Source organism: Rhincodon typus, chromosome 19 (assembly GCF_021869965.1).
Source record: "Rhincodon typus isolate 14 chromosome 19, sRhiTyp1.1, whole genome shotgun sequence".
NCBI classification, from domain to species: domain Eukaryota; kingdom Metazoa; phylum Chordata; class Chondrichthyes; order Orectolobiformes; family Rhincodontidae; genus Rhincodon; species Rhincodon typus.
The window spans coordinates 9,841,952-9,865,968 of NC_063350.1; the positions used below are offsets into that span (position 1 = coordinate 9,841,952).

The following is a 24,017-nucleotide window of genomic DNA, read 5'->3' on the forward strand; positions in this document are numbered from 1 at the left end:
ATCCCTACAGTGTGGCCTTTCAGCCCAACAGGTCCACACCGACCCTCAGACCATCCCACCCAGCCCCAATTCCCCCATAACACACCTAATCTACACATACCCAGACACTATGGGCAATTTTAGCATGGCAAATCCACCCTAGCCTGCACATCTTCGGACTGTGGGAGGAAACCGGAGCACCCAGAAGAAACCCACGCAAACACAGGGAGAATGTGCAAACTCTATAAGGGTGGGATTGAACCTGGGTCCCTGGCGCTGTGAGGCAGCAGTGCTAACCACTGAGCCACCGGGCCGCCCAATAAAGAAAGCAGGCTGCTGTTTCTTCCCGGTTTCTATGGTGCATCTATAAAAACTGGTAAGACTCATTGTGGACATGCCAAATTTCCTCAGCCTTCTGACGTAGTAGAGGAGTTGGTGTGCTTTCTTGACCGTAGCATCAACATGGATGAATGAGAATAGAACATTGGTCATATTGACTCTTAGAAACTTGAAACTCTCAACCAACTCCATCTCAGCACCATACAGACAGGGGTGTCCTCCACTCTGTTTCCTGAAGTCAATGACCAGCTCCTTCATTTTGCTGACATTGAGGGAGAAGTTGTTGTCTCTACACAATACCACTAAGCTGTCTGTCGTTCCTGTGCTCTGTATTGTCAAGGTTTCCGATTGGACCCACTACGGTGGTGTCACCAGCAAATTTGTATATAGAGTTAGAGCTGAATTTGGCCACACAGTCATGAGTTTTCCATTTTCCACTTGGAGACCCTACAGCATTCAGGACTCAATATCGAGTTCAATAACTTTACGTCCTCAATATTTTCTCCCACCCTCACACCTCAGGTCCTTGAATCACAAGGGCTGATGCAGCACAGCTAATCCATTTTGACCTACTATGGACCCCTTTATCAGTTTTTCCTTTCTGCCTGGCTCACCATTATCCAGCTCATCATCTAACTGCTGTTTTCTCCCTTCTGTACTCCATCTCCACCAATCCCATACTACTTTCCTGAACTTGCTGTCTTCACCTTTTCCTAGGTAAAATCAGTTCTAATGAAGGGTAACTGGGCCGGAAACGTTAACTCAGTTTCTCTCACCACTGATGCTGGCAGACCTGCTGAGTCTCTTCAGCAATTTCTGTTCTTAGCTTCACATTTCCAGCGTCTGCAGTTCTGGTGTTTTTTTAAAAGCTTGTTTTATTTAGTGCTTTTCACTACATTCCTGACTGTGCCTTGTAAATGGTGCTTAGCTTTTGGGCAGTACAAGGTAAATAAAATCACAAAATTCGAGCCTCTGCCCTTCTCTCCTAACCCAGAGTCTAAATGAATTTATAGCTCACTAATGTTCGTCAGGGAAGGAAATCTGCCATCCTCACCTAGTCTGGCCTACATGTGACTCCATACCCACTGCTATGCATTGACTCTCAACTGCCCTCTGAACTGGCCCAGCAAGCCACTCTGCTGTACCAACCGTTACAAAATCTCAACAAAGAACTGAAACTGGACGGATCACCCGGCATCGATCAGGACACTGGAAAAGACAACGGCAGAAACAGCCCTGTCGACCATGCAAAGTCCTCCTCACGAACATCTGGGGCCTGGCGCCAAAACTGGGAGAGCTGTCTCACAGACTAGACAAGCAACAGCCTGACATTTGTTTGTAAGGTGTTATTCTGTGAGTATGACTATGTCCTGGACACCATCATCACTATCCCTGGATACGTTCTTTCCCACAGGCAGAATTGGAGACACAGTGGTATACAGTCAGGATTGAGTTGCTTTGGGAGTCCTCAACATTGACTGTGGACCCCATGAAGTCTCATGGCTTCAGGCTGGTGACAGACGTTCTTCCCATCTCCCACGCTGGGCTCTTCTTCACCTTTCCAGTGTTCCAACATCCCCATTTCCCATCTCCCAAAACAAAAATCAAAAGGCCATGCTGTAGTCCCCAATCTATGCAGCAGGGAGTAGGTTGCCAATACAAGAATCTTCAGTTGTTCAGCTCTCAGGGGCATTCATAGTTCCACCTCTGTTTTAGTGATCACAGATCAGACACTGAACAAATAAAATGGATGATGGCACATTTTACCAGGTTGGGAAGGAGTGGTAATTCTTATGGTTCTCTCATTGTAATTTGAAATGACCTGCATACTTCAACCTCCAACGTACCTCCACTCCTCCGGTTTTGGCACTTGGCACATTCCTGATTTTCAATGGCTTCACCTGTGTCAGGGGCCCAAGCTTTCTCCTCCCTTAAAAAAATGATCCTTAAAAATTGCCTCTCTGGTGAAGCTTTGTGGGGCTGCAGCGTGAGATCTCGTTTGATCACACTCCTGCAGGACATCATGGGATGTTCCGCTCTGGTAAAAGGCACTATACAAATGCAGTCTGTTGTTGGTGGTGTGTCACCGCATTAGATAGCGGCTGGAGAACAGAAGCCTCAAAATCGTGCGGAGTGGGGGGAAATGAGCAAAGTTTCACAGTTTGGAAATTGTGATTGCATCTCTCAGAGCCTGCCACGTTCTACTGAGAGTAGGGAGCAGGATGAAAGTTCAGCTGCGCCTTACAATGGATTCAGAGACCTGGGTGTTAACCTTGGAGTTGGCTTGCAGCAAAGAGAACAAGACACACATTTGGATTTCAGAAAATAAAAATCAAAATATTCCTCATTTTTATTACTGGCCTACAGAAACACTTCCTCTTGGAATTTACAGTGAGGGCTACATAGTCAGGTTACTGGGGTCTCCAACTTTTGCTTTTAAGCCTTGGCTGCATCGCGCATAACACAGACACAGAACACTGGGATTTTTTCCTCGACCAGTTTGTAGATGTAGGTCTTGTGTTTGCATCTGTGGGTCCTCCTCAGCACAAAGACACTGGTGTGATACGGTACACTCATAACGGTGTTGTCGATCAGCCCATCTGGCCCGAGACAGCCCTTGTGCAGGCAGTACGCTTCCATCAGCTTCCTTGGGTATCGTGCTCGATCTTCATTTATTCTGCAGTTTGGAAAAGGAAATTAAAAAAAAGAGAACGGTAAATTGAGAAGGAGGTTGGCATGTGGTGCCTATCTGACAGGGAATCTAGAATGTTACACTGCCTTTAGGGCACCGCAGGTGGGGAGGAAAAAAGATAAAGTTTTTTTGAAGTTATGGATTTGAAATGATAAAACACACAATGATGATTTTGTGGCCACGCCTGTGATAAACTGGCTCCCCTCAGATGGGCGATCGATCACAAGTATAAACTGAGAGTTAGCAGCAAATGACTGCGGATGCTGGAATCTGTACTAAAAACAAAAACTGCTGGAAGTCACAGCATGTCAGGCAGCATCCATGGAGAGACAGCGAGCTAATGTTGAGTCTAGATGACTCGGGTCTGAAGAAGAGTCATCTAGATTCAAAATGTCAACTTGGTCTCTCATAGAATCCCTACAATGTGGAAACAGGCCCTTTGGCCCAACAAGTCCACACTGGCCCTCAGAGCATCCCACCCAGACCCATCCCCCTATAACCCACTTAATCTACACATCCCTATGGGCAATTTCCCACGGCCAATCCACCTAGCCTGCACATCTTTGGACTCTGGGAGGAAACCCACACAGAGAGAACATGCAAACTCCACACAGACAGTCACCCGAGGGTGGAATTGAACCCAGGTCCCTGGTGCTGTGAGGCAGCAGTGCTAACCACTGAGCCATTGTGCCGCCCTCTCTCCACAGATGCTGCCTGACCCGCTGTGACTTCTAAGATTAGAGAGTTAGCCCATTTTCGGAATGAAATAAATTACACCATCACCCGAAGACTGGAGGAAATCCTGAACTCCTCTCAAGACTAGGGAGCCAGATCGATTGAAATTGTTTTAAAACATCAGTCAAGGCCGCTGAGCAACGATGGTGGCAAGCAGAACTGCAAAACAGATCGGCCATTAAAGAAACAAATAGCAGAAGGAGCACATCGGGCTGAATGGTCTCCACTTCTTCCTAAGCAACAGCTTACAGCTTCTTTTGTCCTTCCCCAGCTAAGAGCTATCAGGCACATCACTGCTTCACGGACCACTCTTCGGAACACCAATCAATCCACACACTTCATGTTTCTGCAGTTAAGAGGTGCCTAAATTCACTCATCCATTTGTGGAAATATCTATGTCACTGTTTTCACAACCTCAGGCACTAACTGTGCAGCAAACAACTTGGAAACACCACCGCCAACATGGAGTTTGGAGGCAGAGGTTTTTACTGTTTATTTACCATCTCATTTTCTCAAATGGAGAGAAGTTAAGAACTTTGTGGATGAGCAAAGAACCTTTGGGGCCCAAACCCCAGACATTACAACAAGTGAAGGGAGGTGTGGCCTACTGGGCAGGGTCACCACCTCCAAGCCAGAAGCTCCCACATTAGGAGCCATTGGCCAGGGAAGGAGCTTTCATGACATGGTCAAGTGAGTTGGCAATAAGAGAGAGAAGGAGAGATTCCTGTTGAATCATTACTAACGACACATGGCCAGTACACCAGCACACTGCGCAAATAAGGCATGAGGAGGCCTACATACTAAAAATGGACATAGAGTTAGTGAACAGGTACAAAAATAAATGGTCAAAAAAAGGTTAATGGAATGGGCAGCACAGTGGTGCCTCAGAGCATCAGGGACCCGGGTTCGATGCCACCCTTGGGCGACTGTCTGTGTGGAGTTTGCACATTCTCCCCGTGTCTGCGTGGGTTTCCTCCGGGTGCTCCAGTTTCCTCCCACAGTCCAAAGATGTGCAGGTTAGGGTGGACTGGCCATGCTAAATTGCCTGTAGTGTCCAGGGATGTGTAAGTCAGGTGGATTATCCATGGGAAATGCAGGGTTACAGGGATAAGTAGGGGCGTGATTCTGGGTGGGATGCTCTTCTGAAGGTCAGTGTGGACTTGTTGGGCCGAGTGGCTTGTTTCCACACTGCAGGGATTCTATAAATAAAAAAAATGTCGCTTATCTCAAGATTGCTGGACCGTCACCCTTTCATACCTACGAAACATGGTTTATTTAGCTTGATTTACTAGGTATAGATGTTTATAAACACCATGAGGGGCATGGATAGGGTGAACAGCCGAGGTCTTTTCTCTGGGGTGGGGAGTCCAAAACTGGAGGGCATAGGCTTAAGGTGAGAGGGAAAAAATTTAAAAGGGACCTAAGGGGCAACTTGTTCACGCAGAGGGTGGTGCGTGTATGGAATGAGCTGCCTGAGGAATTGTGGAGGCTGGTACAATTACAATATTTAAAAGGCCTCTGAATGGCGATATGAATAGGAAGAGTTTAAGAAGGATATGGGCGAAATGCTGGCAATTGGGACTAAATTTAGGATATCTGGTCGGCATGGATGAGTTGGACGAAAGGGCCTGTTTCCGTGCTGTACAACACCGTGACTCTATGGTACAGGTTGCCAGCCTCTCAGAGGCTATAGCTTGAGGGGTGCCAATATGCACTAGGCATGGTCATCCATGTGTGCCCACTCTTAATTAGCCAAAAGGACTTTGCCGTGATGTTATGCACACACCAACCACAGTGAGTGAGACTTGAAGCTGCAGCTTCTAGCTTAGAGGCACAGACACACTAAGCTACTGTACCACAAGACTTCTGGATTACAAAGGCCGGGGCTGGGGGGGGGGGGGGGGGGGGGGGGGGGGGGGGGGGAGCGATAGTAATATCACAGATAAACAGACCTTGGGTTACCCCTCCACCCCACCAACTGGGAAAATCCACTCAGATCGAGGCACCACATCACATAGGGGAGATTAGCTTTGGTGCAGCTCAGTTTATAAATAGACATAAACATTTAAATAAATACACAGCTTGTGTTTAATATAACAAGACTTTCAAAGTCACTTCATAGGGCCAGCTGAAACAAAGGCAGACCTTAAACCAAATAGGCAGACATTGAGGGGAAGAGAGACAGAGTACAAAAAGGAATTCCATAATGTGGGAGAAGATACCAACAATGAAGGATCAAATTGAACAATGGAACAAGTTTAAGGGATTGAAGAGCCTATCCCTGTTCTCTTGCTTACACCCCACCTTTTGAAGATGGGAGAGAGTTATTGTGCAATACTGGAGGGATACACACAGAGCACACTCTAACAGCAGCATGAGAACTTGGCGGTAGTCCACATTTGATTTTATTTTAAGATTCCATGTTGTAACAGCAGAAAATCCCGCTAAACCAGACTAGGGTGAGTGTTGTGTTGTGTTGACAGACCGCACCCTCCACCTTCCAAAAATAAATCAAACCTTCCCTCCTCGCTACTAGAGCCTGACAGCACCCATACACGATCACACTGTCATTAGTAATCTGCTACTTCCACAAACGGCCCGTGTTTTCTGCCACTTCAGAGCACAGAAGGAGGCCATTCGGCCCATTGTGCCAAGTCAGCCTTTAAAAGAACCATCGATTTCATACCCACTTCTCACAGCTGCTTCCCCTTTTATGAATCTGCTTTCACCACCTGTTCGAACAGTACATTCAAACTCAGAACAACTCATTCTGCTAACATTCTCACATTTCCGAAGAAGGGTCCAGACCCGAAACATCAGCTTTCCTGCTCCTCTGATGCTGCCTGGCTTGCTGTGTTCATCCAGCTCTACACCTTGTACTCTCACCTTTAGTTCTTTTGCCAATAATCTTAAACGTGTGCCTTCTGGTTAGCAACCCTCTGCCTGGTGGAAATGGTTTATATTTAGTTACTCTACCAATACTATTCAGCATTTTGAATTGCTGCATTAAATCCTCACTTTACTTTTTCCAGAGTCAGGAATTGCCCATTTTGCCAGGAAGAATAGAAAAAAAACATTATCTGAATGGAGAGAGATTGCAGAGCTCCAGAGATGCAGGGGAATGTTGGTGTCCTCATGTCAATTGCTAAAGGTTAGTTTACAGGTGCAGCAAGTAATCAGGAAAACTAATAGAATGTCCTCATTTATCACAACAGCAAAGGAACACAAAAGTAGAGAGGTTATGCTTCCATTATACAGGGCATTGCTGCATCTGGAATACTGTACACAGTATTAGTTACCTTCTTTAAAGGGAAGGATGTAAATGAATTGCAGACAGTTCAGAGATTTTTTCTTAAAAGCACAGAAAAATAGCTGGATTAGGCACATTGCCTTATGAGGAGAGATTGGACAGGCTAGGTTTCTGTCACTAGGAACAATAACAGAAGTTGCTGGAAAAGCTCAGCAGGTCTGGCAGCATCTGTGAAGAAAAAAGGTCAGAGTAAACTTTTTGGGTCCAGTGACCCTTCCTCAGAACTCAAAGAAACATTAACTCTGATATTTTTCTTCACAGATGCTGCCAGACCTGCTGAGCTTTTCCAGCAATTTCTGTTTTTGGTCCTGATTTACAGCATTCACAGTTCTCTCGGTTTTTTATTTTGTATCACTGGGGAGGTTAGAAGAGCAAGAGATGACGCGTTTGAAACAGATCTTGATTGTCACGTCCGGTGACCCGTCCTCAGAATGGCAGGTGAGTATTACAAGCATGTGCCAGTTTTAAATTACCTGTATGACCAGGGGGACGTGCTCCTTTCACCAATCTGGGCCGTGTGCTGGTGAGACACGTAGAATGCTTTCCCGGGTTCCAGGTGCCTTGCACTGCTCACTCCAGAGGCAGGCACGCAGTCGTTCAGCTTCCTCGACAGTTCCTTGTTGGAGGGTTCAGCACATCGTTTCTGGACTCCACTGGACAGGTGAACCTTTGAGAGCAGCACGAGATACACAACCCATTCCACCTGGGAGAGAAAACCCAAAAAGAAACAAAAACAACTCTCGTTTATGGCCAGTGGTATTACCAGTATCTCACTGCAGTTTAAGACAAGCACTGATCCAATCGGAACTTGGGAAATGGAATTGTGCCTTGTGTGGAGTTTGCACATTCTCCCCGTGTCTGCGTGGGTTTCCTCCGGGTGCTCCGGTTTCCTCCCACAGTCCAAAAATGTGCAGGCTAGGTGGGTTGGCCATGGGAAATTACCCATAGTGCCCAGGGATGTGCAGGTGAGGGTGGACAGGCCATGCTAAATTGTCCCATAGTGCTTAGGGATGTGTAGATTAGGTGGGTTATAGGGGGATGGGGCTGGGTGGGATGCTCTAAGGGTCAGTGTGGACTTGTTGGGCCGAAGGGCCTGTTTCCACGCTGTAGGGATTCTATGCCATTCAATGAAAACTATGAAAGCACGCGAGGAAAAGATGGCAGAAGGGCCCAGTCCTGTGACAGATCTGGTGCAATCCAGCCAGTCATGGCCAAAATGTCAAACGCAAATGAAATTCCGTACCTATCCTAATGGGCCGGGCTACAGATTTAACATGGACAAAAACAGAAGTTGCTGGAAAAGCTCAGCAAGTCTGGCAGCATCTGTGTAGAAAAAAAAAATCAGAGTTAACATTTCAGGTCCGGTGACCCTTCCTCAGAACAGAACTGCATGCACAGTTCTTTCAATTTTTATTTACAGAATTTAACATTTTGGGTCTATGCTGGCTAGTCACATATCACAGGTGGCGTTTTTGAACTTTTAAAATCTATACTAAATAGCAGATTTTTGTCACCCACATCTGCTCTTACAATGTTCAATCCCTCAGTCTTCTAGCTCGTTCCCTGTTACTTCAGGTAATCTCCTGGCTCATCAAAAGGTTGGATGCCAACAGTGGAACTGATCAGTGATGAAAGAACAATCATCCACATCCCATTCTCTGGAGCTCTGACTCCAAACTTCCCTGCCATCTACCTCACTCTCCTCCTTCAAAAAAAAAACACACAACAAACATCAGACAAATTTTTGACTCTGCCTTAGATCACAGTTACAGTGATATTAACTGTTGGCCAGCTCATCAATGTTGAGATGCTAAAGGTCTCAAGCAATTTCCCCAAGTGGGCACAGACAATCCAAATCATGTTTTTTTAATGAGGGAAGTGGGGAGAGAAGATTCCATGGTGTTTTGGTCAAATGTTTAGCTGTAAAAAGAGTCAAAAGTCACACGACACCAGGCTATAGTCAGACAGGTTTATTTGACATCACAAGCTTTCGGAGCACTGCCCCTTCTTCAGGTAAAGCGGAAGGAAGCACACAAGTGCTACAAAAGCTTGTGAGTTCAGATAAACCTGGTGTCATGTAACTTCTGACTTTGTCCACCCCAGTCCAACATCGGCACCTCCACATCATAAAGAAACATTGCTGAAACAGTTTTTAATTCTGTCACAGCTTGCTGCATGACAAAAGTATTGAATTTGCAATAAATTACTTTGGGACAGCCAAAAGGTGCCACTTGAAACGCAAGTCTCTTCTATGACAACATACAGAACTCGACATATTTGACAATGCAGGTGTGAACTTGCATTCTACTTGCTCTGAGGCACACATTGTGTGGTGGAACACAGCCTGTGAAACTACACAATTCCTCACCATCAGGTAAAGGGGGTTATAGAGCTTAGACAGGAGAGTGTGCGCTTCTAGCCTCCCATCTGGAATCTTCGATCAGATATAGGTAGATGCAGGTATATGTTGGTAAATTAGGTAGTTTTCCTTTATTAAACAGGGTGCACACACTCTGCAGGTGTGGCACTATCCCATGTTGTCAATTCAGGCAAGTAGTTCAGGTTGATCAGGACTGGACCTGCAATGTCCCTTTTATTTAGTAGAAATAAAAAATGAAAAACTATATTTGTTCCTGGGACATAGCCAACACTGGCAACCCCAAGTTGCCCTCAGGGACATGTTTGACTTCAGCGTTGAAGTTGACTCCCACAGGCCAAGCCATGTAAATATGAAGTACATTTGTTAACCAGTTGGATCCTTCTTTATGTTTTCATCTAAACACCCACCCCCAAAATGACCAGATGCATTTCATTCATTTCACAATGGGTCATGTTAGAATTTGAACTCAATTGTATTGGCCAGTGTAAGACCATCACCATTGGGTCACCATTGCCCTGTAGAAGAGGCTGAGAACACAATTATTGCCCAGTAGCTTGGAACCTGTAGCCTATCAGAACAGAAATGCCATTGAATTGTTTTTTTTTAAAAGAGGGAAATCATTACCTTTTGCCAATGATTTTATACCGTATGGTTAGAGCAAACGTGTTAAAACTTGAAAAAGTATCATGACAGGCTGTGAGACTAATGAATACAATTCTTTGTCAAATCCAACTGTCCATCATGTTGTAATTAAACAGGAGGAAACATGCTTTTCCTGGAACCATTCAGTTTTCAGAAGGGATTAAACACCAGCTGTGCTTTGTATTTGCATCAATTTAATTTTGGAGGGATTAAATATGAAAAAACAGTTGAGCAAACCTTCCCAGCATTGATATTATCTTTGACAAGTTGGGACAAGGATATGGCCATTAATGAAGAAATGTACCATGTCAGGACATGGTAATAGGTAGAGTATGCTTACTCCAGACTGCTCAAGTCATCAAGGGATGGGAAGAATTAGTGCTACTCTCCAACTCCATAAATAAGATGCTTCCATCTTCTACTGAAGACTATGACAGGATCAGATAAAATAAAGAAAGAAAGCCGTTCCCACTAACCAACAGTATGGGGACTAAGAGAAGCAGATTGATGAAAGTGTTGGATGAAAGATGAAGGGAAGAATACAAGGAAGAACAGCAATTAGCAATGACTCCGAACTCTCAGTCCACGAGAGAGAAGGAAGTGAAGACAATTACTTATTTGAAAAAGAGCTCTAATAGGCGGCTGAGGGAAATCAACTTGCAGGACTAAAGAGGAAGAGCAGGGAAATGTCTTGCTCTACTGAGTGCTGGTACAGCTTTGATGGACTGAGTGGTCTTTTTCCTTGCCATAATGACAGTGAGTTGGATTTCGACTACCAAGGTGGATGGCTCAAATGAAAACAAAAATTCCAGACTTGACTTCATAAAGAGTAAACCAGATCACAATTTTCACTTGGCGGGTGCTGCTGCTGGGGAGAATCAATGCTACTGCCCCAGAAGCAGAGCAGAGGTGGCCACAAGAACAGGCAAGGGCCAAAGTGTCCTCATCTCAGCTTGCCTCCGTCCTATGAGACATTGTCTCGTCTCTTTTAGAAATTGACAGGTCCTCCAGCCCTGAACCCCCCCACCCATCTTCTTCTGACAGCAGTCCCCCTATCAACTCTGTGCACTGGGCTGGGTCAAGCCCATTAAATGCATCCCAACAGCTCTGTGGCCAGACTTCTTGACTGTTTCACATCAATCTGTTCCAAATCAGGGAGCTTCTTGTGCTGTGCAAACAGCATGGTGGCTCAGTGGTTAGCACTGCTGCCTCACAGTATGAGTGGACCCAGGTTCAATTCCACCCTCAGGCGACTGTCTGTGTGGAGTTTACACATTCTCCCAGTGTCTGCGTGGGTTTCCTCTCACAGTCCAAAGATGTGCAGGCTAGGTGGATTGGCCATGCTACGTTGCCCCTAGTGTTCATGGATGTGTAGATTTGATGGGTTACAGGGGGATGGGATGCTCTGAGGGTTGATGTGGACTTGTTGGGCCATAGGGGCTATTTCCACACTGTAAGGATTCTATGATTTGTGAAAATACATTGTAAATGGCCAAAAATTAACATCACTGAAGTCTGCTATTATTTAATAGTTATTAAGGAACCTGGCAATCAGTCTTCAGATTCTAACTCAACCCTTGAGAGGTGGGAAAAAAAAAAGTCAGTAACTGATTTATCTGCAAAGAACTCCCATTGTCACCACGCTTCTCTCGACCTCAGGATAGCCCAGATGCTTTAGAGGAGATTAATCTGTAGCATAGTGAAAGGTGGCAACTTATTGTGCATAGCAAGGTCCTACAAACATGCAACTGGATTCATGATTCAACCCTCTATTAACTAGTGTTGGTTGAGAGCCCAATGCCAGCTGAGATGTCTCGAGAACAGCCCTGCTCTTCCTCAAAATCTGTCTTTTGTATCCATTTGAAACGTCAATGCTTCATTGAAAAGACAACAACTCTGACAAGAAGCTTAAAAACCAGAAAAACTCAGGGCTAATTCACGAGAACAAAAATTGCCAGGAAATCCCCCTTCAACCTTGAGATCAATCGTTCAAATTCTAGTGACCAGGCTGTTTCAGTCCAATACCTTTACGGGTCCAGGGACCTGAAACGTTAACTCTGATTTCTCACCACAGATGCTGCCAGACCTGCTGAGCTTTTCCAACAATTTCTGTTTTTATTTCCGATTCCCAGCAGCCACAGTTCTTTCTATTTTTTTGGGGGGTAGCACACCTGCCTTTGTAGGCAAAAGCCCTGAGTTCAAGTCCCACTCCAAGACTTGATGGCCAAGCAAGGCCCAGTAAAACAGGGTGAGGGTTAATCTTCTGAGGGTTGAGTGTGTTTGGAACTCCTTGTACAGAATGCTGTGGGGGCAGATTCCTTGGTGTAAATTTAAGGCTGAGATAGGTAGATTCTTGATTGGTCAGGGAATCAAGGGTTATGGGGAAAGGGCAGGAAAGTGGATGTGAGGATGGTTGTATCAGCTATGATCCTATTGAATGGAGGAACAGGTTTGAAGGGCCAAATGGCCTACGCCTGTTCCCATTTTTATGACCAACCGGCAAATTGTGTGTGTGTGTGTGTGTGTGTGTGTGTGTGTGTGTTGGTCAGTATGTGATGGAAAGCACATTGACACTTCAACCATCACCATCCATAGTAACTCAGATTCCAAGTGAAGCACCACCATCTAAATTGAGATACACAGAAGTGTTTTCACACCCAGTTCTTGCATGCTGATTGCCATCTTTTGGATGATGTGTGGAACAAAGATCCGTTTGTTCTCTCTGGTGGATGTAAAAGATATTTTGAAGAGCAGGGAATCAGTATCCTGGTCAATATTTATTCCTCAACTAATATTACAAGCATAGTTCACCAGGTAATTATCACATTGTTGCTGGTGGGAAATGCCGTGTGCAAATTGGCTGCCAAGTTACCTACATTACAACAATGACAGCACTTCAAAAGTGTTTCATTGAAGTGCTTTGAGAAATCCAGTGGGTGTGAATGGTGTTATATAAATGCAATTCTTTTCTTTTCAGTAGAAATATCTAAAGGACGATTACATCTTTTAACATTCATAGAAAGATCTAAATGCTCACACATTGAATTAAAGTGCAGCAATTGACATCTTGTAAGCAAACTCAGTTGCCAATCTGCACAGACCAAGAGCCCACAAACTCAATTACACAAATAACTAGCTAAATCTGACTGAAACGTTAGCCAGGTCACAGAGACTGAGACACGTGCTTTCCCTTGAATATCTCCGTGGGAATTTCGAAATCCACCTAAGCAGCAGACAGATTTGGTTTTATTATCACAGCCAAAGCAGGCAGTTCTGACAGCACTGCACTCCCTCATATTATGATGAATTGTCAATCTAAATTAATGGCTCAGTTCCTGGACTGTATCTACTGCTATTGGGCACGTAGCAGGTGAGAGGAGACGTGCGTGTGTGTCTCTCTGTATCTGCAATAGTTAAGGGGAGAGTACAATGAGAAAATTGATTGGACATTGGAAATAGATAATACCCAAGAGTTGATGAGATCAGAGGCAGTGAATGAGATTTTACAAAAATAACAGGGTCATATTACAGTCTTTGGAATGCTCTTCACCAGACAGTAGGGAAGGTTGGGTCATTGAGTACGTTTACAGCCTCATTAGATAGATTTTGATTAACACAGGTTTGGGGTCACCAGGAAAGTGGAGTTTAGGCCACCATCAGATCAAATGGCAGAGCAAGTTTGACAGGCTAAAGGCCTAGTGCTGCTCCTGTTGTGTGTGTTTGTGTAGATAAAGGAAACTAAAAAAAGTTCCTTCAATGGACATTAAGATTTGCTTAAATGTTCTCTAGACATGGGTGACACTTCAACACTTATTTACTACCCTCTCTTACTTGCCCAGTCAAGGCGGTGCATGGTGGTTCAGGAGTTATTAAGTGGTATGTACCCAGTAGGGGCTGACACATCCCCTCCTCTGGAGGTCACTGGTTGAGTTTAAGAGTGGCTCCCATCTTCAGTTATGTCGACCCAGATTTCCACTAGATTGAGGCTCTCATTGAAATCTGTAACAGGAGACTTCCAAGTGCACTTGCAAATGTTGCACCAATCCTGACCATTGCTGCCAAAAACAATCTGGCATCAATTAGGTACTTGTTTATATTGACAAAAAGAAAGAACGCTGCTTCAAAAAGTCATACAGAATTCAAAACATTAACTGTTTGTGTCTCCACAGATGCTATCAGGCCTGCACGGCATTTTTATTTTCAATTCCGCAGCCCTGTCTGTTTATTGCTCAGATTTCCAGCATCTGCAAAATTTTGCTTCTATAAAAATGTTGCTTTGTAAAAAAAAAATTGCAGGCTCGGTAGCCATAGAAAGAAAGAGAGAACCAGTTGTTAAATTGAATCACTGAGTTGAAAGGCAAATCTGTAAAAAAAATGCATTGAAAAGCCTCCAGTAACTTGCACTGTTCCGATCCTATTCAAACAATGAGCCGTATAAACAGGGACATAAAAGCGTTAGCAACACAAGTGTTTGAAAAGTTATTTAAGAGACAATAATTCTTTGTCAAATGAGCAAAAATTAGAAATAGACACGTTCAGTTGCAGCCTGTACAAACTCCCTCTCCGAGCTCCCGGTTTAGTTTCTGTACAATTACCTGAAAATACATTGCTGTCGGGTGCACTGATGTCTCCCTCCGTCCCTAGTTGCCCTCGCTGTTTACGAGTTTCCAAGTCTGGAGGAGTTTTAAAAAGCCACTCGCTCCCAAGTGGCTTCTCCCTCTCCTGGAAAACCCCTGCAATCTCTTCCGGCAGTACAGCAGCGAGACACAATAAGTAGGTGTGAACTTGAACCTCAGCCAACAGCAGGGAGGAGTGGAGATATCAGATTAAACAGTATTCGAATCCTAGCCCTGGCCTTATAAGGAATTGATGGAAGCTGTTGAAATTCCCTTTATCGAACGTGACACACAGCGCGGAGTATCACAGATTTTTCCTCAATTAATTTACTTACAAGAAACAGATTCACTGTTATGTTTTATTTGGTCAATAAAACTTTAAACAAAAATCATTCATGGTGTATGGCCTTCCAGCATTTTATGCCCATGCCTAATTACCCAGAGACCAGTTAAGAGTCAACCAGCTCTGACAAAGAGTCACCAGACTACAAACGTTAACTCTGCTTTCTTCCCAAAGATGCTGCCAGACCCACTGACTTTTGCCTGCAATTTCTGTTTCTGTCTCTGTTTAAGGGTCAACCACATTGCTGTGGGTCTGGAGACACATGTAGGCCAGACCAGGTAAGGACTGCAGGTTTCCTTCCCAAAAGAACATGAGTGAATTTGTTTCTGTTTTTACAACAGTCGATGATGGTTACACAGTCACCATTACACTCTTAACACCATCTCGTTATTGAATTCTAGTTCCACCATTTCCCTTGGCAGGATTCAAACCCATGTTCCCAGAACACCACCTGGGTCTTGGGAATGCTATTGCTTCCTACTTTCAACTAAAATAAGTATCTTCTTAATGTCAGCTCAGTGATCTGTTCATCGATAACACTTTGTGCTTCTGAATGATCAGCTTGTGAAAGGACCTGACAGGGTTGATGCTGAAGGAGACTGGAACTAGGGAACCACATAAGGGGTCTCTCATTTAACGCAAAGATGAGGGAGATTTCTGACTCCTGGAGAGTGCCAAATCTTTGGAATGCTGTTCCCCAGACAACTGAGAAATCGGGGGTCGTTGAATATTTTTGCTTTACAATGTTAGTGGCTAAATTATCAAAATATCATGGGTAAATTTACTGCCTCCAATCCTTCTTATAGGTATCATTCCATTACTGATACCGAGAGAGAAGGATAGTCACACATGGTCTTCAACAGAAGATATGCTGAGTCTTCATAAGCAGTTACTGTTTATTACATAGTAGTCGATTCCATCCTCGGGTGACTGTGTGGAGTTTGAACATTCTCCCTGTGTCTGCATGGGTTTCCTCTGGGTGCTCCGGTTTCCTCCCACAGTCCAAAGATGTGCAGGCTTAGGTGGATTGGCCATGATAAATTGTCCATAGTGTTCAGGGATGTTTAGGTTAGGTGGGTTAGACATGGGAAATGTAGGGGTAGGGGAGTGAGTCAAGGTGGGATGTTCTTCAGAAGGGCGGTGTGGACTTGTTGGGCCGAATGGCCTGTTTCCACACTGTAGGGATTCTGAATAGCTAATGATGTTACATCTAACATACACAAACATCATGCCCAACTTAAGAGTAACTAAATGTTACTACATTAGTTCCATGCTGTTGAGATGAAGCATAACCACTGAAGCATTATTTAGCTCTTCGCAGGTACAGTCATTTATGGATGTTATCCTTGTGATGTCAGTTAACTCTTTCAAGTTTAGTTTGTCTTTTGCAACATTTTAAGGCAGTGGTGCATAGATTCTTGTCTGGCAATGGGCTCGAAGGATGTTGGGAATATGCAGGAAAGTGGAGTTGAGGCTACAGCAGATCAGCTATGACCCTTATCAAATGGTACAGCATGCTGAAGGGGCAGAAAGGCCGAATTTGTTTGTCCATGTGTTTGAATGCAATTGCCAGTGTAAAGACTTGGCAGTCCAAGTAATGCAACACAGTCAAAGCTGTTGTCTTTCAGATTGAGGTCTTAAACCTGTTTGCACTTCCAGGTGAAGACACAATGAAGTTCTCACTGGTGTGTGTGCCAATATTTATCCCTAAAGACCAACATCTCTAAAACAGATTATCTGCTGTATGTCACTATGTTGTTTGACGGAACTTGCAATGTTCAGGTGGGTGGTAATGGGTGATACAGTGTGCCTTGTCTCTATAGTGACTTTGGTGGCAAATGGACATTTAACCAGGGAAGGGGGAATGGGCAGAGATGGAGCCTCTTCCCACCTCCAATTAAATGAAGTCTGTGGCTGCAAGGCTTTTGGATGGCTTCCCTGCGCCCACCATAAACACCAACCCCCCACCGTTACCAGTGAAGGCTAAAAATGGGTAATTAACATCACTTGAGGTCCCCATCTTGCCACTGCTAGCATTAACCCATTTGGTGGGCCAGGGGCTTGCTAGATCATGGCATAAAATCCTGAGGGGAGTCCCTTGTTGAAAAGCACTCAGTGTCTGATCCAGGGAGATGGCACCAGGAAGCGTTGACCCACTCTGATCCACCCATCTCCACATCATCCTCCAGTAATCCCCTCCTCCACCTCTGCCATCATTTACCTCTGACCTGGAATCCAGTGGTGATCTGAGCTTTCAGGGTATCATACCAACAGCAGCCACCTCCTCATTGATGGTCAGTTGAGCCACTGACCTCTGATAAACAATGCATAGGGTCTTTGATCCCATGAGAAGGGTTGCCACGGCCTGTCAAGACTTTGAGTGGAACAAGACTTGATCGATCTTCCCAAAAAAGAGGCAACGCGGAACTTTTTGCTGGTTCTTCATATGGTGGCCAAGAATCCTGTCACCTCATCCTGCTCCAGGACTTTGACCCAGTGCAGTACAGGAAAGGCACTTTATATCCAAGTCCGGATGGTGAGTAGCTTGGAGGGGAGCTTGCAAGTGATAGTTTTCACATGTAGCTGCTGCCCTTATCCTGGTACTGGTCGTACGTTTCGAAGGTGTTCTCTAAGGCATTTCTACAGTGCACCTTGCAGATGTTACACGTTGCTGCTACTGAGCATCAGTGATGGAGGGAATGAATATTTGTGGATGTGGCGCCAATCAAGCGAGCTGCTTTATCCTGGCCAGTGTCAAGCTTCTTGAGCGTTGTTGGTATTGAACTCATCCAGGCAAGTGGGGAGTATTCCATAAGCAGATTCTCTTGTGAGCCATTGTTTTCATCTAAATGTTAACAGCAAAATGTTGTAATTTACTGGTGAATATGTGGGATGGTCACTACAACCTTCAAGGCAGAAAAATACCACATTAGCATGTGAAGGGACTTCCAGCAAGAGATGGCACTGGTCAGGAAGGTGCAGAGTAGAGAGGACCTATAGCAATTGTACCAATACCCCATCAGCAGGTGGCAATGGGGAAGGAAAGCAGCTGGATGGCCAAAGAGATCCCCTTGGAATAAGGGGGCTCATGGGAAGAAGGAGCAAGGAGACAAAGGAATCTTCAGCTTAATGTGACCCACAAACTCCTTCCATGTACATGATGTAAATAGTTCCTTGTTTATATTCAATTTCTTTATTTGTTTTTAATGACCTAGTGCCAGTGAAACAATGATCTTTGGACTGTCTGTTTGCTCAGATCTCATGTTACGTGCATAAAGGTTAACACTACCTATTCAGATTTATTGTGAGGGAAAGACAGGGCTAGTAGCTCAATGTTCCGGGTTTTAGATATTATAACAAGGATAGAAGAAGAGGCAAGAGAGGAAGGGGCGTGGCATTTTTGATTAAGGAAAACATTACCACGGTAATTAGAGAAGATATTTCTGAGACATCATTTAGTGAAAATATATGGGTTGAAATTAGAAATAAGACAGAGATGATCACCTTGATCGGATTGTATTATAGGCCCCCAATTGTCAGCGGGAAACTGAGGAGCAAATATGTAGAGAGATCTCAAATATATGTAAGAATAATAAGATTGTATTAGCGGGGAATTTTAATTTTTCGAACATTGACTGGGACTGCCATTGTGTTAAAAGTTTGGACGGTGAAGAATTTGTAAAAACCGAAAGAACTGTGGATGCTGTAAATCAGGAACAAAAACAAAGTTGCTGAATAGTTCTGAGGAAGGGTCACCAGACCCGAAACGTTAACTCTGTCGTTTCCTTCACAGATGCTGCCAGACCTGCTGAGCTTTTCCAACAACTTTGTTTTTGTTCAAGAATTTGTGAAATGTGCTCAAGAAAACTTTCTTTATCAATTTGTAAATGTTCCTACTACAGAAGGAGTAAAACATGACCTTCTCTTGGGTAATAAGACAGGGCAAGTGACTGAAGTGTTAGTTGGGGAACACTTTGGGACTAGTGATCATAATACTATTAGTTTTAAATTAGTTATAGAAAAGGATAAATCTTCCATAAAAGTTGAAGTTCTTAATTGGAGTGAGGCAAATTTTAAGGGTATGAAACAATGACAAGTGGGAGGCCTTCAAAATGAGAGTTCAGAGGCATTATGTTTCTGTGAGAGTGAAAGGCAAGGCTAGTAATATTAGGGAACAACGGATGAATAAAGATATTGAGGTTCTAGTCAAGAATAAAAAAGCATCACATATTAGATATAGACAACAGGGATCAACTATATCCCTTGAAGAATATATAGCATGTAGAGGCATTCTTAAGAAGGAAGTCAGAGAGATATGAGGTAGCCTTGGCAGATAAGGTTAAAGATAATCCAAAAAAAATTCTACAAATACATTTAGAGCAAGAGAGCAACTAGAAAGAGAGTAGGACCTCTTAAAGATCAATGATGTCATCTTTGTGAAGAACCTCAGGAGATGGAAGCGATATTAAATAAAGATTTTGCATCAGTTTTTACTGTTGAAAAAGAAATAGAGGTTAGAGAACCCAGGGGAATAAATATTGATATTTTAAAATCAGTTCATATTACAGGAAGTGCTGGAGGTCCTAGAAAACACAAAGGTGGATAAATCTCCAGGATCCGATCAAGTGTAACCCAGGTTGTTATGGGAAGTTAGGGAGGAAATTTCGGTGCTCCTAGCAGAAATATTGGTATCAACTATAAACACGCATGAAGTACTGGGGGACTGGAGGGTGGCTAATGTTGTGCTATTGTTTATGTTGTAAGGAGAAGCTGAAAGCTGTAGACCTGTGAGTCGGATATCAGTGGTGGGTACGTTTTTGGAGATGATTCTGAAAGATAAGATTTACATGCATTTAGAGAGGCAAGGATCAATTAGGGATAGTCAGCATGGTTTTGTGCGAGGAAAATTGTGTCTCACAAACTCAGCTGAGTTTTTTAATGAAGTAACCAAAATGATAGCTGAGGGCAGAGCGGGAAACGTTGTTTGTCTAGACTTTAGTAAAGCCTTTGACAGGGTTCTGCATGGTAAACTAATTAGTAAATTTAGATCACATGGAATTCAGGGTGAGCTTGCCAATTGGATACAAAATTGACTTTATAGTAGGAGACACAGGGTGGTGGTGGAGGGTTGTTTTCGGACTGGAGGCCTGTGACCAGTGATAGTCCACAGGGATCGGTTTTGGGTCCATTTTTGTTTGTCATTTATATGATGAATGATTTGAATGAGCATATAGGAGGCACGGTTAGAAAGCTTGCAAATGACACTAAAATTAGTGGTATAATGGACAGTGAAGAAGGTTAGCTAAGATTACAAAGAGATCTTGATCAATTGGGTCAATGAGCTGAGGAGTGACAGATGGAGTTAAATTTGGATAAATTTGAGGTGTTGAATTTTGGTAATACAAACAAGAACATTTCTTATACAATTAATGGTAGGTCCCTGGGTAGTGTTACAGAACAGAGAAACTTAGGGGTTCAGGTACATAATTCTTAGAAATTTGAGTCACAGGCAGACAGGATGGATAAGAAGGCATTTAGCATACTTGCCTTCATTGCTTAGACATTTGAGTATAGGAGTTGGGACGTCATGTTGAGGTTGTACAGGACATTGGTGAGGCTTTTTCTGGAATACTGTGGTCAGTTTTGGTTGCCAGGTTTTGGGAAGGATGTTATTAAACTGGAGAGTGTTCAGAAAAGATTTACCAGGCTGTTGCTAGGAATGGAGGGTGTGAGATGCAAAAATAGACTGGAAAGGCTGAGACTCTTTTCACTGGAGTGTAGGAGGTTGAAGGGTGACCTTATCGAGGTGTATAAAATCATGAAGGTCATAGATAAAGTGAATGACAAGGATCTTTTCCTTAGAGTGGGGAACTTCAAAAGTGAACATCATATTTTCAAGGTGAGAGGAGAAAGATTTAAAAAGGACATAAGGGCAAATTTTTTACACACAGTTCATGTGTGAAATGAACTACTAGAGGAAGTGGTGGATGTAGTTACAATTACAATATTTAAAAGACATTTGGATAAGTTCATGAATAGGAAATGTTTGAAGGGATATGGACCAAGCACAGGCGGGTGGGACTAGTTAACTTTGGGAACGTGGTCGGTGTAGACTGGCTGGACCGAAGGGTCTGTTTCCATGTTCTATGACTCTATGACTCTGTGACTGATATAAAAATATACAAAACTGGAATGATTGGTAATACACTGAACATTTTTTTCTACAAACTCGATTGATGGTTATTTATACAGGACCTTTAACCTACTGAGTCAATTCCAAGATAATTCACAGGAATAATATCAAACAAAATTGTCACTGTTCCACATTTTGAACTAATAGGACAAGTGCCCATAAACCCAATCTAGCCCAATCTAACAAGTAGGTTTCAAGGAATGTCTTAAAGGTCGTAAGTGAAGTAGAGAGGGGCTAAAGTTTAGGTTGGAAGTTCCAGAAACTATAGTGCTTGTGTGGCTAAAGACCGCCAGTGATGAGCTTCAGAAATATATAGAAGGCCAGGATTGGACAACAATGTTTATGTTCATCAGAAAGTTCATTTCAGGTGCTAACTGTTTCTTTTTAATGATATATGGAATAGGATGACACTGCATAATAACAGTGTACTTAAGTTATCATGTTTGTGCGGGATTCTTCCATCTACCCATTAAACCTGAAGTAAGCATGCTGGGCAGCACAATGGCTCGGTGGTTAGCACTGCTGCCTCACAGCACCAGGGACCCGGGTTTGATTCCACCCTCGGGCTACTGACTGTCTGGAGTTTGCACATTCTGCCCGTGGGTTTCCTCTGGGTGCTCCGGTTTCCTCCCAAGTCCAAAGATGTGCAGGTTAGGTGGAATGGCTGTGCTAAATTGCCCCATAGTGTCCAGGGATATGCAGGCTAGGTGGGTTGGCCATTGGAAATGCAAGGTTACAGGGATAAGGTACGGGAGTGGGTCTGGGTGGGATGCTCTTCAAAGGGTCAGTATGGACTAGACGGGCCAAATGGCCTGCTTCCAAACTGTAGGAATTCTATGATTCTATGAAGCACAGAAGTGTTTCTAACATCATATTCTCTACTAGGCACCATTTTATCTCTGCTCCAATGTTACTTTGCACTAAAATCACGTTACAGTTACCTTCAATGCCATGCTCTGTATAAATGGAAGTTAGCATCAAGGACAAAGTCACACCTGGAATCCACCAAGAGATTTCTCAAAAGGATGAAAAATCCTGACTTACAAATTGCCTGGGAATGTGTTCTGAGGTCTCACTGTTGAGGAGTGTTTCACAGCATTACAGTATCGGTGGCTGTTGGCTGTCTGTACAGTACCACGAGAGGAGATTCCCTATTATTGAGAGCTGTGAGGGCTCTCTCATGTCTAAAGGTTTGGAAGTCAGATGTCAAAGTGTCAAATGGGGCAGAATATGTGGCTGCACCAAAGCCCTACTGCAGAATTCAAGGAGCTGTTACAATTCATTGACAATCTCCAAGTTTTGGTTAGTCTGCCAGGGAACCAGAGGAGAAAGGTTAACACTCACTTTGGTTCCCCTGTCCTGGCCTATGACCTAGATCCTGTAAAAGTTTCCACATTCTGTCCAGCTGTCTGGCACCTGCAAAGTACTACATTTAAATATTTCAGTGGGTTAAGTAGACAGCGAGGAACATAAACATATCAGGAACATCTGCTTGGAGAGGGGAGCGGGGGAGAGGAATAGAGTTGGCAGCTGATAAGGTACTCTTGACAGAAGATACTTTACCTCAAATTAATTGAAAACATAGTCATTATTGTGAGTAGCTTAGCCTGTTCTTAATATGTTAGCTTTTCCTTTCATCGAGAGGTAAAGCTTTGTGTGCGGCTCAGCTGGTATAGCAGATTGGTAAATGCAATAATGAGCAGGTTGAGGATCTGAGCCTCTTGTTTGCACAGCGTTATAGAGGCAGCAGATGGCCCGGTTGCCCTGTATTGTACCAACACAATGCCCACTACTGTGACATGCCATCCGCAGGTGGCAAAACAGGAGCCGAGTCGGGAATTGGAGGGTGGTATGCCGATTAGCCCTGTATGCTGGCTGGCAGTCGGAGAGCTCCTGTTGATCCCAACCATGTTAGGAAGAAAATCGTCAAAATAAATCGCATCAAAATTTTGTTTTAAACTCACTGGCTTCTGATAATTGAAAATATTTTCCGCTAACTTTGTGGTTCCTCAGGTGCAGAAAGAAAATAATAATTAGAGTCTGAAAGAAATTGAACGTAAACTCTCCTGAAGGTAAAAAATAAATAAACCAACAGTCTCCATCAAATTCATAGAATTTCCATTGAATCCCTGCAGTGTGGAAACAGGCCATTCAGCCCAACAGGTCCACACCGACCCTCGAAAGAGCATCCCACCCAGACCCATGCTATCTCTGTAAGTAAATTGCAAAACTAATTCAAGTTATGTCGTTATAGTTTGTCCAGTTTGGCTTTCATTTAGACCATAAAACCAAAAGACGTAGGAAGGAAATAGACCAATCAGCCCTCTGGTCCTGGAATCTCCCACAGGGGAAACAACCTCTCTGCATCAATCCTGCCATAACCTCTAAAACTCATGAATATTTCAATATGGTTGCCTCTCATTCTTCTAAACACAGTGAATACAGGCCAGTTTTACTCAACTTCCTCTCATAAGACAGTTCCTTCATACCTGGAATCGGTCTAGTGAACCTTCTCTGGACTGTCTCCAATGCCATTACAGACCCAAACTGTTCACAGTATTCCAGCTGTGGTCTGACTAGTGCCTTGCATAGTTTTAGTAAAATATACCTACTTTTGTACTCCATTCCCTTTGAAGTAAAGGCCAGCATTCCATTTGCCTTCCCAATTACCCACTGAACTTAGATACTAGCTTTCTGTGATTTAGGCAGAAGGACTTCAAAATTCCTCTTTTATTTAGCTTTCTGCAGTCATTCTCCATTTAAGTAATATTCAGCTTGTCTACTCTTC

At 43.7% G+C, this 24,017-nt stretch overlaps 1 protein-coding gene across 1 annotated transcript; it reads right to left on the reverse strand.

Annotated features, from left to right (window-relative positions):
• Positions 1–2,628: 2,628 nt before the first annotated feature.
• On the reverse strand, positions 2,629–14,880 carry LOC109917045 (interleukin-17D-like). The gene is made up of 3 exons (XM_020516821.2): positions 14,673–14,880; positions 7,529–7,758; positions 2,629–2,995 (listed from the first exon to the last, which is right to left on the reverse strand). Exons 1-3 carry the CDS (start codon positions 14,682–14,684, stop codon positions 2,755–2,757), a joined length of 483 nt encoding a protein of 160 aa, XP_020372410.1. The 5' UTR covers positions 14,685–14,880; the 3' UTR covers positions 2,629–2,754.
• Positions 14,881–24,017: the final 9,137 nt, after the last annotated feature.

Bases quoted from the DNA above. Each gene is read 5' to 3' on its own strand.
- LOC109917045 (XM_020516821.2), bottom strand. The intron at 2,996-7,528 runs GTAATTTAAAAC...TCCAAACTGCAG, and splicing joins ACGTCCCCCTGGTCATACAG to AATAAATGAAGATCGAGCAC.